The sequence below is a fragment of the Rhinolophus sinicus genome, linkage group LG14 (genome assembly GCF_036562045.2).
Source record: "Rhinolophus sinicus isolate RSC01 linkage group LG14, ASM3656204v1, whole genome shotgun sequence".
Lineage (NCBI taxonomy): Eukaryota > Metazoa > Chordata > Mammalia > Chiroptera > Rhinolophidae > Rhinolophus > Rhinolophus sinicus.
In genome coordinates this window covers 33,575,420-33,593,194 of record NC_133763.1, presented here as the reverse complement: position 1 = coordinate 33,593,194, position 17,775 = coordinate 33,575,420, and the positions used below count along the sequence as shown (strand labels likewise).

Below are 17,775 nucleotides of genomic sequence, written 5' to 3'. Positions count from 1 at the left end.
TAATATTTATGTGTTTATATCCTTACATTTTTCTCTTCTATGAGCTAACATGCTTTCTTATTTGTTTGTCCTCCTTTTAGAAACTGCCAAGTTTTGGACCTTATCTTGAGCAGCGCAAGAAAATCATAGCAGAGAACAAGATTAAACTGAAAAAAGAAAAGGCAGCTTTTGTACCACTCGAGAGAAACTGTTTTATCCCCAAAAAGCCTATTCCCACCATCAAGGTAAAAATTAAGCCTTATGTAAAAATATGCCTATTTTACTGTTTAAATATGCAGTGCACTTTGTTTATTTACTGTTTAAATGTATGACTTCTGCCAGGATAGTGTAAACCAGGAACACAAGGGCCACCAAACTTTGGGCTGGTGATCATCCCTTTCAAACCTGCCCTCCCTCCTGAGTCCTGTTGTCAATGAGCAGCACCCTGCCCGCCTCTTTTCTAAGCCAGAAACCTGAGACGCAGCCTGATACCGTGCTATGACTCCTCCCATCATGAATCAGTCACTGCGTCTATTGTTTTCATCCCTCATGTTCCCTTCCTGTCCTGTTCTTCCCTACTGCAGAGGCCTAAGTGCAGATCTTCACACATTGTTTCCTGGAATTCTGAAACATTCTACCAACTGGCCTCCCACCTTCATTTATTCTTATCTAATGTATCCTCCAACTATTATGGAGTATTATTTTTAAAATGCAAATCTGATTATTTCACCACTAGTTTAAGATTCTCACATCTTAGCCATGGTCTTAAGGTAAATTCCTTAGAATAACCTTCAGAGCCTTTATATTTTAGCTTACCTTGGCCTAAGCAGCTGCAATGGAGTAGTGAAAAGTAGAATCTGGAAGTGGTAAGCTGAAGAACAAGTAAAGGTTGAGAAAGTAAGAAGGTGTGTGGAATACTCTTAGGAACTCTAGAAAGATCAGAAGAATAGATAAGAGGAAATGGAGAATATGGCAAAGGTTGGTTTGTTTATATTAAAATAATCTAGGCTTGAGTGTGTTTATATGACAGCAAAGAGTAGCTAAACCTACCAGAGAAGGAGTCATTATGGAAGCTGTATCGCTGGCAAGTAAGGAGGGATGGAATCCAGACAATACATTAAGCCACTTTGAATAACAGGAGGGACAGCTCTTATGATTTTCTGCCCACTGCATTCCTTATGCATTTACTAAGCTGAGTGTGGGATTACCAGTGTCATTTTAGTAAGTAGCCATGTCTAAAGAAAGTGACCATAAAAAAGTCTTAAGAAGCTATTTTCCCCATTGAAATACATAGCAAAGTTTGTAAGATTTTAGCAGATTACATTTGTGGAAGAAGAGTTTCCTGAATTAAACATGGGACTACTCTGTCACACTACCTGGGTTTAAATTATGACCCTGCCATTTAGTAGCTGCATGAACTTGCCTCAGTTAACTAATCTGTGCGATGGAGATAATAAAAGTGTCTGCATCATGAGGTTATGAATTAAGTAATGTGTGAAGTGCTTTTAGCCTGTGCCAAATATGTCCTAAATGTATGGTACTTACTATTAGTTATTATGTTAGGAAGGAACAGATTGAAGGAGATAACAAGTTAAGGTGACTGTTTCCATTTTGTCCAATAAAATCAACAAGAATGAAAGTAGGAATACATAAAACTCTGGAGTCTGACCAAGTTGGAAGCTTTGGAGAAGCTCATATATTTTCCCAGAAGTCTTTATTGCATACTTACCCTGAGACAAGCACTATGATAGGAATTGGGCATCTGTAGTACAATTAATAAAACAGACACAACCTCTGTCCTCATGAAGCATACAGAACAGAGAAAGAAGCAGTTATTAAACAACGAACCACACTAATAATATAAAATTATATTTGTGACATGAGCTACATAGGAAAAATACAAGATGTATGAAGTCTCTTTCAGACCTAATTTAGATTGAAAGGGCCAAGGAAGGCATCTCTGAGGTAGTGGCATTTAAGGAGCCCTATAGACTGGGTAAGGATTAGAAAGGTAAGGGGAGAAAGAGTGTTCCTGGTTACCTATAACGTGTTCCTGGATATGGTGAGTGGCCATGTTTATGGAGAGAGGAAGAGATTACATTGATAAAAAATTGTTACTTCTTCCTCTAAGACCTAGAGATTCTCAATATATATTGAGGGATAAGGAGTTGAATATAAGGAGACTAAGATGATTAGATTTTTGATAGTCCCACTAACTGAAAGAAAATAGAAGATAATGAATCAGGTCTTTGTTCTCAGTGTTTTCAGGTTTAGTATTTTTTGTTTGTTTGTTTGTTTTGTTTTGTTTTTTGATGCAGGATGAAAAATTTGAGCATGTTGAAAAAAGATTTGAGTATATTGAAATAAATGAACTCTAGTAACTTATGGGTCTCTGATAGATGATATAAAGAAAAAATAACTGACATACTGCCTGCCTACTGTGTGGGAGACACAAGATGAGAGCTTCACATACAGTTTCTTACTTCTTACTTAACCCAATACCTTATGGGGGAGTAGGAAGTTCTGGCAAAGCAAATGAGAATAAATGATCAAAGACATAGGAGAACAACCAGAAGAAAATGATGACATGGGGGAAATCAAAAAAGGAGGAATGAGGAAGTAGTCCTGAGGTCAGAAAGCACTGCTTATCTTAGCAATACTTGGTATTGTTTCATTTTATCTTTCATATGTAACCACTGAGATTCCAATCTCCAGCTGGTAACAGTTGTCATATTCACCCATATATCCATTTTGTCATTCATTCAACAATTGTTGATGTATACCCACTAGGTTGCAGCACTGCTGTAGTCACTAGTGATTCAGTGGTGAACGAAATGAAAATCCAGCTCTCGTGGCACTTACATTTTAGTTAGGAGAAACAGACAATCAACAAATCAACTAATCAACAATCAAATACATACTATGTCACATGGTCATGGTATGTATGGCCAAAGAGTGCTATGGAGAAAATACAGCAGGATTAGGAGAATAGGAATTGCTAGAAAGGTTGGTCAGGAAATGCCTACCTGATTAAATGCCATTTGAGTAAACACTTACAAAGTGAGAATGAACGATGTGGTTAGATATCTGTGGGAAGAACACTCCATTCAGAAGGAACAGAAAGGGCAAAGATCCTGAAATAGGAAAGTCTTTGGCAGGAAACCATTGAGGCTTTAAAAGGCAGAATGATACAACCTGACACAAATTTTGAAAGGATCATTCTGGCTGAGGTGTTGATTTCAGATCCTAGATGGGCAACACAAGGGCAAAAGCAGGGAGACCAGTCAGAAGGCTACTGAACACACAATGTGATATGTAGATGATGTTTTATAGAATTGTGCACTTGAAACCTATCTAACTTTACTAACCATTGCTACCCCAATAAACTTTAATTAAAAAAAAAAAAAAGAGGAAGAAGAAAGCTATTGTAACAATCTAGGGTAGTGATTGGCAGGAGGGAGAATAAATACCAGATAATGTCACAAGGCCTCAACTCCATTGTTTTAAATGAAATGACGTGTGTGGAAGCATTATAGACAGCACAGGTCTATTCAAATGTAAGGAGCCATGGTTATTGTCATTTTCATGCGAGTCCTTTGCCCCTTCACCCACTATTCCAGACCCCATCTGCATAACGTGGCCATGTGGTTATTCAGTGCCCACTGAGGTGAACACTTTTCCTGTAAGGGTCATTTTCTCTCTGCGTGTGAATCAGACATTGCTCCTTATGCTTTATTGCTTTATTCTAGCACACACACCCAAGCATGGCCTGTGCTTCCCTCTGCTGCTTCATTATTACTTTTGTGTTCTCCCTACAGAGTTTATATTCTTGACATACCATTTTTCCTTCTTCCCCTTTTCCTGGAGGGCCTGGGTTATCTGTTTCTGTGCTTAATATTTCCTCTGTCCACCCATCTGTTTATTTTAGCTTGTTTCTTCCCTCCACTGTGCTGGCCTCTTTATAGATTCCTCTGTTCAATAGCTTAAACTCCATGACAGTGCTTTGTTTATCCTCTCAGATAACACAGTGTATTATTCCCCATCTGCTGTGGGAAGAGTCACAGTGTCCCACAGTTAACTAAGCCCCTCTTGTCTGAACAAGTTTTTCAGTCATGCATTCAAGTTTCTAATCTACCCCATCTTCCCTGGTTATGAGTGTAACAATATTATTTCTAAGCAAGCCATGCTCAATAGATCTCTTTTTTTGTTATTCTTTTTTCCTTTCAAATGCCTCAGATAATATTTAATGGCCTGTTGCCTCAGAAGTAGGCAGTTTCAATCAGTAAGTATCTATTGGGTATTTGCTATGTGGCCAGCAGTGTGCTAAGGACCGGTCTGTGACCAAGGACATACAAGGCATGGTCCATGGCTCAGGGTTTTCACAATCTTGGTAGAGATGTAGCACTAGCATATGTTTATTATGCACTCACTGCAATCCAGGAACTGTGCTAAAAACTAGGAATACAACATGAATTTTAAGAAGAAAGGAATCTCTACTTATGGAGCTCATAGTCTAACAAGGGAGAAAGACACATGTTAAAAATTATTTACAGTGCAATCAAATATGTACAAAATGCTCTGGGAACACAGAGTAGTGAAAGGGATTAGTTCTGCCTTGGGTAATTGTGGAAAGCTTCTCAAAGATGGTGATATTTAACATGGAGTTTAATAAATTAGTGTTAATTAAGCAGAGAATTAATAATAAAAGCTAATATTTATCGAGTCCTTCTGAGGTTTCAGTTATTGTTCTCCGTGCTTGTGAATTAACTCATTTAATGCTCACAATAACCCTATCAGATACCTGTATTTTCCCTATTTTACTGATTAAGTAATTGACAAACAGGTTAAATAACTTGCCCAAGGTCACACAGCTAAGAAAGTATCAGCGCCAAGATTTCATTCCTAAGTCTGGCTCTAGAACTTGGGCCTTATGCACTAGCCTCTGCTGTCCCTCACACAGCGAAAAAAAAGAAGGTAGCATGTCAAGTATATCAGCATGTGTGAAAAGCACAGTGTTCATACATACTTGGAACAGGATGAAGCTACGGGCCTTAGATCTACTCCACAATGTCTGCCTCACCCAGGTAGTGGCGTCCAAGTGGTAAACTCATTCCTTGTTCAATAGGAATCATAGAAAGGACAGCATGGACAGATAGCAATGAGGAAAATAATAGTTTCCTTGATCATTCTTAACAAAGGGTGGGGACATGTAAAGATTAAACTGCTAGGAATTTTAGTTAGAGCATCAAGAGTGGTCCTTCCCTATGTTACACCATGACTAGGAGGTCCTTGAGAACAAGAAGTCTCTACTAGCCAACATGCTATCCAGCTTTTCCTCACCTCCTGAGAAACTGAAAAATGGCCTCAGGTGCTCTCAGTCCTGCACCAGAGAATGGTCTGGGGCTCAGGGGACCCTCGCCCTGGCATCCAGTCGATTTCCTCTATCCACCCCACATCTCGATTTGCATTGCATAATGACACAGCATTTATCAGGCATATTGCCATATTCTGGAGCTGCCAATTCTGTGAAGGAAGCAGAAAAGGATTCTGAGGAAGAAGAGGGTAATCAAAGACAGTGCTGGAAGGCTGAGGGGGGAAAAGGAGCCAAAGTAAGAAAAGGAGAGCTGGCTTCTGCAAAACGTGTGACGGTCTCCTTCTAAAGACAGAACAGGACCTTCTGAAGAAGCTCCTGAAAAGTAACCAAAGAGGAGGCAGCTTTGTCTCCTCCCTGAGGAGAGCTGAAGTGACAGTGTGCGCGTTTGGCTGGGCTAAATGAGAAATGTGCTTTATTCCCAGGCAGCGTATAACAGACTTGAAAGTCTGCCAAGACTTATAAAGTTCCCCGAATGCTTCCCACTTCTGTTGATATATATGAGAATGAATTCTCATTCTCTTTATGAAGCCAAGAATGTATCTCTAATGCCTTTGAATTTCTGGGTAGGAAAATGAATGGTTTAAGGGCACTAGTGATGTTTTCATCTCTTCTTCCTGCTGCTTCTAGTGAGAGATGGACTGCATCTCATAAGACTGGCAAGAAAGTGTTGGCAGGAGACCAGTCAGCCTGATCGAGTGGTTTATTATTTCAATTGAATTGTGAGAGAAAAAAGAAAAGTACTCAGATAAAACTGTAAGACCATATTAGATACTATGAAGCATAAAAGAGATGGCACAGAAAGAAAAACAGCAAAGGACTTTGCAAGCAATTTTCAGAAGATACCAGAGAAATGGGCTGGGGGCACCATTAACATTCTCAGTTGTCTATACACCAACAGATCACAGATGGAAAATTATCAAACTGAACTTTAAAAAGCATGGACAAATTTGGTAAAAATCATCTCTTAAGTCTTCAGCAGACGTTTTGAGATGTCATTCCTGACTGGAATATGATGGTGGAAAGGTATATCTTGTTTGGAATAAACAGGTCTAATCATAGGGCTAGGGAGGAGCAGTATATGTCAGAAAGATACACACATGCATGGAAATCACAAAGCTGAAGGTGAAGCATGGAAGAAGCGGCTGCAGGAGAGTAAAGTGAAAGAAAAGCAGAAATGTTATCCTGGGACGACATCAGAGACATCGTAACCAGATGGTTAATGTGGACAGGCAAGATAGAGGAGCAATGTAAGCCTTTACAGACTTCAGATGAAAATCTCACTCCACTAAAGGCAAAACATCTGAAAAATTATTGAATGGCCTTGTGTCGCGCAGGGCGGCCTGCGGGGCCTCTGGTCCCGCTCCCCACATAAGAACACAGGATATGGCTAGGCCAAAAAGGAACACCCACGGAGCCACAGGTAGGGGAGTCAGACCACTATATTCTCTCTGGGGCAAGACACCCGCAGTAGTAGCCACACGATCCACAGTCCGCCATTCACTTCTCTGCCTGCCAACCAACCAACCAATCAACGCAGCCCCCCAGTTACACCAGTAGCCAATTGGCTAACCGGTTACAGCTGATGGCCAACCAATCACAGTTGATGGTTATTCACCACCTAAGCCAGCACCTCCCCACGCAAGGCCTAGAGCCTGGAAACTGCTCTCTGGGACTCTGTCCCCACACCTTGTTAGAAATTTAATCTCACAAAAGAGAAAGAATCAGTGAGGGGACTTGCTGCATTGGCTTATTTCTGGCTCCTTATAAAAACCTGTTTGGGGAAAATGGCAGTGAAGGAATCTTGAAGAAGAAGGAAAGTAAACCCAATCATCTTAGAGTTCATTAGGCCACAGAAAGGAAGTCTGAGCTTAGATATACAAGTATCCCACTTTTAGTACATCCATATTTCCATTTTCAGATAATTTCAGAACGTTCATAGAAAACAATCCTGTAATCAACGACTCTAACCTGAAGATGTATCAAGAAGAATGAGAAATTATCAAATAGAAATTTGATGACATAATCACTAAATTAAGTAAGAAAAGGATTAAACATTAAGATAACTAAGTATTCAATGGTCAGAGGAGAAAATACAGGTCACAAATTACCAGTGATGATCATCGGAGTGGCATCAAGATTTAAGGATGGGTCAGAGATGCCAAAGCCTGAAATTATCTGAAAATGGAAATATATTCTATTAAAAGTAAAAAATAAAAAAAAAGAAAGAAAGAAAAAGGAAAATACACCCACTGCCTAGAGCAGATGATATACTGTTAACTTACAATTAGAGAGAAGAACTCTTCAACTCCTATTATTTTTCTAGCATCTCCATACAGAATGTTCTTAGAACTGAAAAGAATAGGGAAAACATATTTGAGTTGATGCCTAAGATAGGTAAGGATATAGTAAAGTCAAATTTAGCTTCATTAAATGTATTTAAATCCAAAGTGTCTGGCAAGAACTTGCTGTAATACTTTAAAGCCTTAGCCCACCCTCATAAAAAGAATACGGTTATCAGGGCCACAGATCTGTATTGAACCAACCTTGGTCACACCCCAACCTCACCTACTTCTCTCTTTCACTAATAAGCTCCCTTCCCACCCCCACCACCCTCTCTCACTCACTTCAATTTCCAGATTCTCACTTGCTTTTATTCTACCTCTTGATTTACTTGCTTCTCTCACCTTCTCTGCCAATCTATTTTATCTCCTGTCTCATATTTTGTCTCTGTCCTCCCATCTCAGTATATTCATACTGGGTCCTCGTTATCAGAGTTCTACTGAATTTAAGCTCAAGACTTCTTTTTCTAACTGTACAGTCTCCCTCCCAGCCTCCTGGCTCATAGGGTATTATACAGGGTATCAAAAATAAATTGCATGCTATATATTTTTAAGTATTTTTGTATGGTATTGCTGAATCACACTGCTAAAAAATAATGTTGCCCTAGATTCTCTAAAAAAAGAAAAAAAATGGATGTGATTAAAAGAGTGGGGAAAAGCTATAAGTAGACCAGAACGCTTGACATATAACCTCAGTGAAATTCTGCAATGATCATTCAACTTTTGACTTGAGAGCATTACCAAAGGGTGACGTTATTAAAAGACAACATAAATTCAGTGAGAAGAAATCAAATTATCTCATTTACTATTTTGATAGATTTATTAGGCAAGTAGTAAACTTGGAGTAAAAAATAAGAACATGCAACATTGGTAATAGTCCAAATAAGGAAATAGTAAAGTTATTGAACAACTAGGCCCAAATAATTTAAATATTGGATCCCTTTTAGATAGAAGTCACAGTGATTGCCCACAGCTTCTCTCTGGTCCTAGCCTTTGAATAACACTTATTTACAGGTATTGCAAAAAGTATGCTAATCAGATGTGTAGAAGATTTAAAGCTAGAAAGAACAGTTAACTTGACAGATAACAATCACAACTTGAAAATACTTCAATCACCTATAAAAAATAGGTCACAACTAACAAATTCATACTAAGCATAATAAATTAAGTATGCTAAAACAGGGATACGATTAAGGCTTTCTAGTTCCTCATTCCTTGGTCCTAAACTTTATATCAAACAGAAATGTTAATTGAACTGTAGTTTTTAAAAATACTTTTGATTATCGCAAACAAAAATTAATTGACAAAGATGTGATTCTAGAATTCTGTAGTCCTTCCCAACATTATATTTGCGAACATACATTTAAATAAAATGTATCATCTATACTTTAAAGAATGTAGCATCACTTTCTCCACACATACATTCATGCATAAACATTTCCACAAATCAAGGGAGGCTACAGCAGATCGTCTGACCTCTGTATATCCGCACCCTGCTTGAAATAATGAATGTAGTTTCCCTGATCACCGCAGATGTGTGTAAGAGGGACTAGACTAGTCATATGTGCTTTTCTGATTATACATGCCTTTCAGTGAGCTCCAAATTCCAAGGCGTGTGCCCAAGGGTACTGATACTAGAAGTACTACCTGAAAGCTTTGAGTTTTAAACAAATGTCCACACTTTCAGCCACATAGGATGATGATTCATTTTCTTTGATACTCTTTCCCAAAATAGTTTTTAATAGTTGTCATTCTTTGATCATCTTCCAGATTAAACATATTTTTTAATTTTCTTAAGAGCTATGATGAATGAGGGGGGACTTTTTAACACCAAGTTCTAATAACTTATAGAGGCTCCAGGGACTTTGTTTTATTTAGTTTCACATTAAACAATGATGTTTTAATAAATGACAACAGCAAATCTCCAAAATAGAGCAAAAGTCATATTTAATGTACACAAAATGTGAACTTGCTCTGACAATAAAATCTATTACAATCATGCATTGTTTATTTTGAATAAGCCTTATAAGCTTGATAACTGTTTAGGGAGTTTCCTGTCTAAATATCTTTTGAATATTTCCTGGTGATTTTAGTCAAGACATAATCTGATTCAATGAAAGAACTGTTTTAACTGATATATTTTCTGTCATATATAAATAGCCTTTTATAGCCAGAGAATGATCTCATGCATTTACTATCTTAAAAAAATATTAGAAAATATTAAACATATCCAGATACTTTAACAATGATTATTTTGTAAAGAAGTGCTCAAATTTTTTTGTGAATCTCATAAAATTGCAATTAGCCCATGCAACTGTGTGCCTAATATTATGCTGTATATTTAGTACAAAGATAAACAAAATATGTTTTTATTTTAACAAGTATTTGAGTGCCCATTATGTTTCAGAGAGGTGCAGGAGCACGCTACACCATACGAGGCACAAAAATGAATAAAGCCTACTAAGAGACTGCATGTGGGAACCTAAATTGAGAAATATCTGTAACATGAAATAGAAACTGCTGAATAGAGAAGTGACAGATGAGTCATCTGAATGTCAGCAGAGTGATCATATGATCATAGAATTTTAGGTCTGGCAACACTGGTTTGAGCCTCTGCTTCATCGTTCACAACTGAGCCTTGAACAACATTGGTTTGAACTGCGTGGGTTCACATATATCTGTGTTTGTTTGTTTGTTTGTTTGTTTGTTTGTTTGTTTGTTTGTTAATAAATGCAGTTGGCCCTTTGTATCCATGGGTTTTGCATCAGCAGATTCAACCAACCGTGAATCAAAAACAGTATTTTCAAATTCCCAACAGCAGTTGATTGAATACAGTGCAAAAGTTTTACTGTAGAGTCAAATCTACAAATCTGCATAGATTTTCAACAGCTCAGGGGTTGGTACCCCCAACCCCCTCATTGTTCAAGGGTCAACTGTACTGAATTTTATTCCTTAAATCTCAATCACTTTGTCATCTATAAAATATGTGAGGTTTAAATGAGAAAATGCTTATATTATAGCACTGGCCTGAACATAGTAAGAACTTAAAAGTTATCTGTTGTCATTAGTTCCACCTAATGGATAAAACACTGCAGGCCAAAAGGGGAAGAAAAACAGAGGATGAAGAGGGTAGGAAGGGAGGATGGGAAGAGGGAGTAGGGGAAGGAAGAAGAGAAAGAGGAAGAGAGAAAGATCATATCTTTTGGTTAGGAAAGGAGAAGGCGGGATTGAGGAAATCTTCATGAAGTAGTGGCATGTGAGCTGTCTTTGAAGGATGGATAAGATTTTTCAAAGCCGAGATAGGAAGGCAGGGTAGTCTAGACAGAGGACTCAATGTAAACTTATGTGCCAGAGAAGTTGATTGACAAATGTGTTCAGTGTGCAGGACATGTGCAGTATAGCTGAAGTGCACTGTGCTTGGAGGTGAGAAATAAGACCAAAAGACACGTGTTGGTAGAAAGCTTTAGATGCTAGACTTAAATGTGAGCCTGTGTTTAATTAATCAGATTTTTTAAGTAAGGTAGTGAGAAATTTATTTTCTGCTGTGCAGCCTAGATTAAGATGACCACACTACATGGGGTGGAGTGGAAACGGAAGAACATGTGGAGGAGTCTTATCAAGTAGGCTCTTGCCACTGTGTTAGCAGTAATGGGAAATTAATTAGCAATGGGCAAAGATTATAGTAGGTGAGGAACAAGGATTCAAAATATAGCGCAGATCCAGGATTTGGAAGACTTTGCAACAGATGAGACAGTAGAGTAGGGAGAAGTAGGAGTGAACTGTAAGTCTGAAATTTCAAGGCTCAGTGATTGGAAAAATCCCAACACTGTTCACAAAACTAAGGAAATCAGAAGGAAGATCCAATCTTGTGGTGTTGATGATAAGTTCAGTGAATGGTGAATTTGAGGCACCAATTTCTAGTGACAATGCTTGTCATGCAGCTGATAAATGTAAGTCTTGAGTTTGTGAGAGCAGTTCAGAACGGAGGTATTGATTTGGACATCAAGTGCCCACGTACAAATAGACTGCAGGATAGTTGAAATTATACCTTCAATGCAGTGAAAAAACAGTGAAGACAGTATTGTAAGTTTTCTATCATCTGACTCCTTGAGAGATGCACAAATAATCTGTATATAATAATGTAAACTTCGCTTCAGTTTGAAAACTCGATGTCATCAGCATATTGTCATTTTGAACTAAATGGAGGGAAAAAGTAAAAAAGGGTAACCAAGGTCATAAAATAGAGCAGAAAATAAAATGGCAAAGAGAATAGAGGAAGGTGGCTTAAAGTAAGAGTCAAACCTGCTTGAATATGGACCTTGCATTCAAACAAAAGATTCTCCTGTTAAAAGTTAAAAACAAAAGCAGACAATCTTGACAGCATACTAATTTGACAAACATTGTTGCATTCTTTGTTTTGTTTTATGAAACAAAGTGTTTCTTATTGTTGATGAAACGTCTCTGTGCTTCACATATTAAACACACTTTTAATTAATATGGGAAACAATGCAATGTGTAACCGCGTGAAAAATCTTCTGTAGTGAACGAAGAAAATCCTAGTTCTTTAAAAGTGAACAAGCAGCTTATTTAGCTATTAGATGAACCTAATTAATTAACATAAATTAGAATTTTTAAGTAATGCAATATACTCTTCAAGACATGACAGGTGAGTATGCTATCAAAGCACTTTTCTAAATGAAAATCTAGAATCCAAATGCAGTGCTATAAATGCATAGTATTTTTATTCCCCTCATTCCTAGGAATCTAGTTTTCTAGTAGAAGTACATTATCCTTTGTCGTTTTTCTTTATTTTGGATCCTTCAAAGTCCAAAATTGAGAAAAATTAAGCCACGACCGCTGAAAAGGGTGTCATTTCTTCTGTCCACAGAAGCATTCTTTTAGATTGTCTAGTAGAAAACTTATTGAATGCATTTAATTAGCTCTTGCGTTTCTAAGCCATATATATATATATATATATATATATATATATATATATATATATATATCCATCTTTCAGAAGACAGGAATATTTAAGCTACAATTATAAAAGGTGTATCTATGAGAACTACAATATCCAAAGCCTCCTAATTATTTAAAGCATCAACATATGAAAACAAGGAAACATGGACTGATATTAATTATTACCAGGTAATGTTTTAAAATGAATATTATAAGTAATTCCATGCCTTTCTTTTAGGATGTCATTGGAAAGGCACTGCAGTACCTTGGGGCATTTGGTGAGCTGAGCAGCGCAGAGCAAGTTGTGGCTAAGATAGATGAAGAAATGTGCATCAACTGTGGCAAATGCTACATGACCTGTAATGATTCTGGCTACCAGGTAAGAATTCCGCTGTAATTAGGATGCTATGAAGCATGTTTTTCTGGCTTTTGTAGGAGAAAGCATCTTCTGTTGCTAAGTCTGCAATTCAGACCAGACATGACAAATATTGCACCTCAGCAGTGGCATATCTGTCCTCTCACCCTCAAAGCATAGTATTTTTTTTTAAAGGAAAGCCATACCTTATACTAACTATGCCACTATTCAATGCATAGTATTATTTTAATGTCATTTCATCATCTACAAAATTGGAGGGAAAAATACAACCGAAAAGAGAAAGTCACAAAATTATAGAAAATAGGGAACATTATGTTATTTTTAAACAATTTATTTTTCAATTACAGTTGACATACAATATTGTATTAGTTTCAGGTATTCAACATAGTGATTAGACATTTAAATAACTTACCCATTGTTTTAATACACAAGGAAGGAAAAAGAAAACCCATTTATTTCTATTACCCTGAAAGGACTTGATTCCTTCTACCAAAAAAGAATTATCTTCCATTCACTATTGGTTGGGCTTTTGCTACAGTTAGAATGAAAATGCACTTTCACACCAACTAGTTGTGTAGCTTGGGAACAGGAAAAGCCAACAAGTTGCATTACTACCACACGAAGTGAACCACAGATTCATCCAGTTCCTTGCCCTTCAGCTCAGAGTCTGCCCTGGGGCAATACAGAAAAAGTGGGAATTCAACTGTCTTCAGGCTACAAACTGCGGAATAATATTATTTTCATAAAACTTTTTAAGCTATAATGGAGTATAACAAAGTAAAGTAAGATATCTTTGAGATGGTAAATGGAATTTTCAAGGTAGATAAAATGGCGTATTTGTAAAAATTAAAGTTCATTTACCTTATGCAGCCTGAAGGAAGGTCCCTTGTTGCTTATGATGGGATTTGGCATTATTCTTCTGACCATCTAATAGAGATATGACAGACATATTTTTTTTTTTTTTAAATCTCTTCTGCCTTAATTTGACATTAGTTCTAGACCACATTTTTAACTCATGTATCATATTTTGTTCTAGTTGAAAGGTGTCTCTTCTAACAGTTATTTTGAAAATGCTAATCGTATCATATTCACTTGCATGTCATCTTTCCTCTAATTAACCAATCAGAGATAAGTCAAGAACTCCTATCACTAAAATCATAACATCAGGGCTCAAATATATTAAATCTTTTAAATTATGACTCTCACCTTAGAATTCTAGCCTACATAGCCCTTCACAAAAAACTAATCTTATTAATGAGGGGAAAAAAATCACAGCTCATATGCACTTAAAAGATTTTGAAAGTCGTCCTTTGACTCTTCTATCTCAAAAAGATAAAAAATAGAAAATCAAAATCTTCAACTGAATGTAATATTTTTGTTTGCGTTTTCAAAGTATGAGATTTCTAAGACATAATTTTTATTTTCATCAAGGGCTTCTGTATAAAAGTGTGCATAAAGAGAAGAAACAGTTTTTACTCATTCAAATAACCATCCAAGATGTTATTCTACAAAACATGGCAACAATTTGTGTGGACAAATTTTCTTATGGTTTGTCATAACTTCAGTTCTTGTACAGATATAGTACTTAGAGAGAGAGAAAGAGAGAAACAAAAAAAAAATGAATACACATTTTAAGAAAGGAAAAAACTGTATTAAAATTATAATACTCAATATATACTGATAACAAAAGATAAATACAAGTCATGTATATATGTTTTTTGGCACCCCGGTATATATTAATATAATGGGACAAACCATATATATATATATATATATATATATATATATATATATATATGTATTAATCTGACATAATTCACTCTAATAAGACCATTTTCAATTTTATGTGTATAAAAGAGTAAAGAATTCTAGTTACAAGTAGTTTCATTTGGGGGATGGAAATCTTCAAACAAAAATAATTGTTTTGCATTGGATTATAACACATTGTTTATGACACAGGGGGAAAAAATCAGCATCAGGTAATTATTTGAAACTGTAAGATTTGCAGACCTGGCTTCAAGGAGTATCTGGAGGACAGTGGGACTTCATGTCCCTGCAGTTTTCTTCAGCCCCTACCTCGTCACTCCAAATTAGTGTGCAGTCTGAGAAAGGACACTGTACTTGTCTGCAACTGAGAGGACCAGACACATGCCCTGAGTCCCCTCTGGCCCCACATAGCGGCCCTAACGTCCTCCTAGATGGAAATTCTTGCAAGTTGTTTCCACCATTGAAATGTTTCTCTTAACAGGCAAATAGTCATCATGATTTTAAATTAAAATCTCAATTGTAAATTTCATGCTAGGTGTTTTATTATGTGTTGCATCATGTTTAAGAAAAAGAAAAAGAAAAAAAAGAAAGGGAGAGAGGGAGAAATAAATTATCAAATTTCTCAAAATCCTGACCCGGTTCCGAGCTGAAGGCCTCTCCTGGTTCTCACGGCTGAGTGAGTGTCAGGCGGGGCCTGCAAGCCAGGTGTCCATGCTCTCCGTCTTGTAGTGCTTTTTCCCTTTGCGGTGGGACTACACCTAGAATGAGTTTGGAAATCCTCAAACCTCAAAGCTGGCTCTTAATTTTTTCCTACTGCTTCCTTATAAAAACTACACATGTAATTTGAAATCCAAACAAGTGCATTCCTTGCCCCATCTGATGGTGACATTTTTCACTGACCAGGAGTGTGAGGAGGAAAAAGAGGATGTGTGAAAGCGCCCCACCATCCTCAGGTAGCAGACACCCCATCCTGGTGGGGTAGAAGGACCTGAGCTCTTAGAAACAAGGACACTGGAGAGTGACTATGTTATGTAATTTTTCCCTCACACGACACAAGAAAAATATCTCTAAGGAATTTTAAACCTTGTGTTTCTAATTTAAATGGATTTCTTTTCTGTCTTTTTCCCCCTCCTCTCCGGCAGCTCAACTGTTGCTATAGCTGCACCACAGCGTCCTGCGTAGCTGTCTCCCAGGGCAGCTCCACTGCAGTGGAGAAGAGCGTTCATGCTACAACGGGGGCCTTCTCGACCTTTGTGGCAGTGACAGTATACTCTTTCTTTGTGTTTGCAGGCCATACAGTTTGATGCCGAAACCCACCTGCCCACCATTACCGACGCGTGCACAGGCTGTACTCTGTGTGTCAGCGTCTGCCCTGTTATCGACTGCCTCAAAATGGTTTCCAGGACAACACCTTATGAACCAAAGAGAGGCTTGCCCTTAGCAGCGAATCCAGTGTGTTAAGGTGATTTGTGAAGCAGTGGCTGTGAACTTCGCGGTCATCCACATATGCTTATCTTTTTAATTGTGATCATTATGTGCAGCTCTTTCTAAACTGAAACACACACATAATTTCTAGATAAATACATAATATCTAAATAAATTTCTAAATTTTAAAAATGTCTGCTACCAGTGACCATTCAATTAATGGTCAAAAAATAGAATAATTATTTTCTGAAGATACTTGTTAAATAACTGTGTCGCAGTTAATTGGATGTTCACTGTCAGTTGTCCATTGTGAAAAATATTAATTTTTTATGGCAACTGATGCAACAATTTCTAAATTGCCCTGTGCTGTGCTCTGTCTTTGATTTCTAATTCTAAGAAAAATTAAGTATTTTAGAACAAAGTACAATTTAACATACAGGAGAATGTTTCCAAGGAAACATTTTATAATTAAAAGTTACAGTTAATTTTAACACTGTTTCTAAGCAAATATAATTAGCTCCATAAAGCATAAATGAAGAAAGACAAATAATTTTTTACTGTGTCAGGAAAAGAAAGCCAAAGAGGGTTTGGTTTGCAAAACTTTTTAAAGGCTCCTTCACTGAAATAGCTTCTTTTTGGTGCTAGATACTGAAAACAAGAGTATTTAGTAACCATTCATATTACTCTGTGCTATTCACCACTCATGCTTGAGGCAGGTGTCCAAATGCCACTAACGAATCAACATGATCTTCTTATTGAAATGTTTAAACTATGTTCCTAACAAAATGTTAGAATGGAACTCTGGTTAAAACCACTCTTTTGCTGTGCACAAATATGCTCTGTTTTTAATAGTAATCTTCATGATTATAGCAATTAATGCTTGAACAAAACCCAAATTATACAGCAGTGAGTGGTTCATGTGCTTCATTATTCAAGAATGAAAAGTATAGTATTAGCAATATATGTGAAATGTTCAAAAACCATTTGACTACTCTATTTTAGTGCTTATATTAAATTTCAAAAGTAATGCAATAAAAAATATTTTATCTATCATTGCCAAACATTATTTTTACATTTCTCTATTTTCATAATCAGCAAATAGCACCATATAAATTCATTTATCTTTTATTTGTGGCATATACATATGAACTCATAAGGAGTAAATCTTTAAGTAACAATCTGTGGCATATTTCTATGACAAATGCAAGAAAAATAAAATATTTGATTACACACTTTTAGAAATGAACATTTACCACAAAATCTATATGACTGAATGATGTCAAATAAAATTTCAAAAAGCATTGTAAACATCGTGGTCTTTTGCTGCCTCTTTTGAAAATACAATCGCATGCCAACCATTTAGACTTTGAGGTGGGGAAGTTTGGGGTGAATTCCATCCAAATGCATACATAATCCTAGTTGAACTCTAATGTGGGTAATGACAGTGTAGTTATTTCAATGTTTCACTTCCTGTTCCTCTTACCCAGGTTTCCATACAGAGTTCAACTCTACGCTGCCAAATGCGTCTTTCACTGGACATAGGCCAGGTTTCTTGT

General features: G+C 36.9%; 1 protein-coding gene across 2 annotated transcripts in view; it reads left to right on the top strand.

Moving 5' to 3' along the window:
* Nucleotides 1-17,527, top strand: part of DPYD (dihydropyrimidine dehydrogenase) — a 795,862-nt gene extending 778,335 nt beyond the window's left edge. For both annotated transcript variants that reach the window (XM_019747023.2, XM_074319316.1), the window contains 3 exons: nt 81-224; nt 12,890-13,030; nt 16,085-17,527. In XM_019747023.2, coding sequence (XP_019602582.2) covers nt 81-224; nt 12,890-13,030; nt 16,085-16,255 — 456 coding nt within the window. In that variant the 3' untranslated portion in view covers nt 16,256-17,527. The remainder of the gene's footprint in view (nt 1-80; nt 225-12,889; nt 13,031-16,084) is intronic.
* The last annotated feature ends 248 nt before the right edge of the window (nt 17,528-17,775 follow it).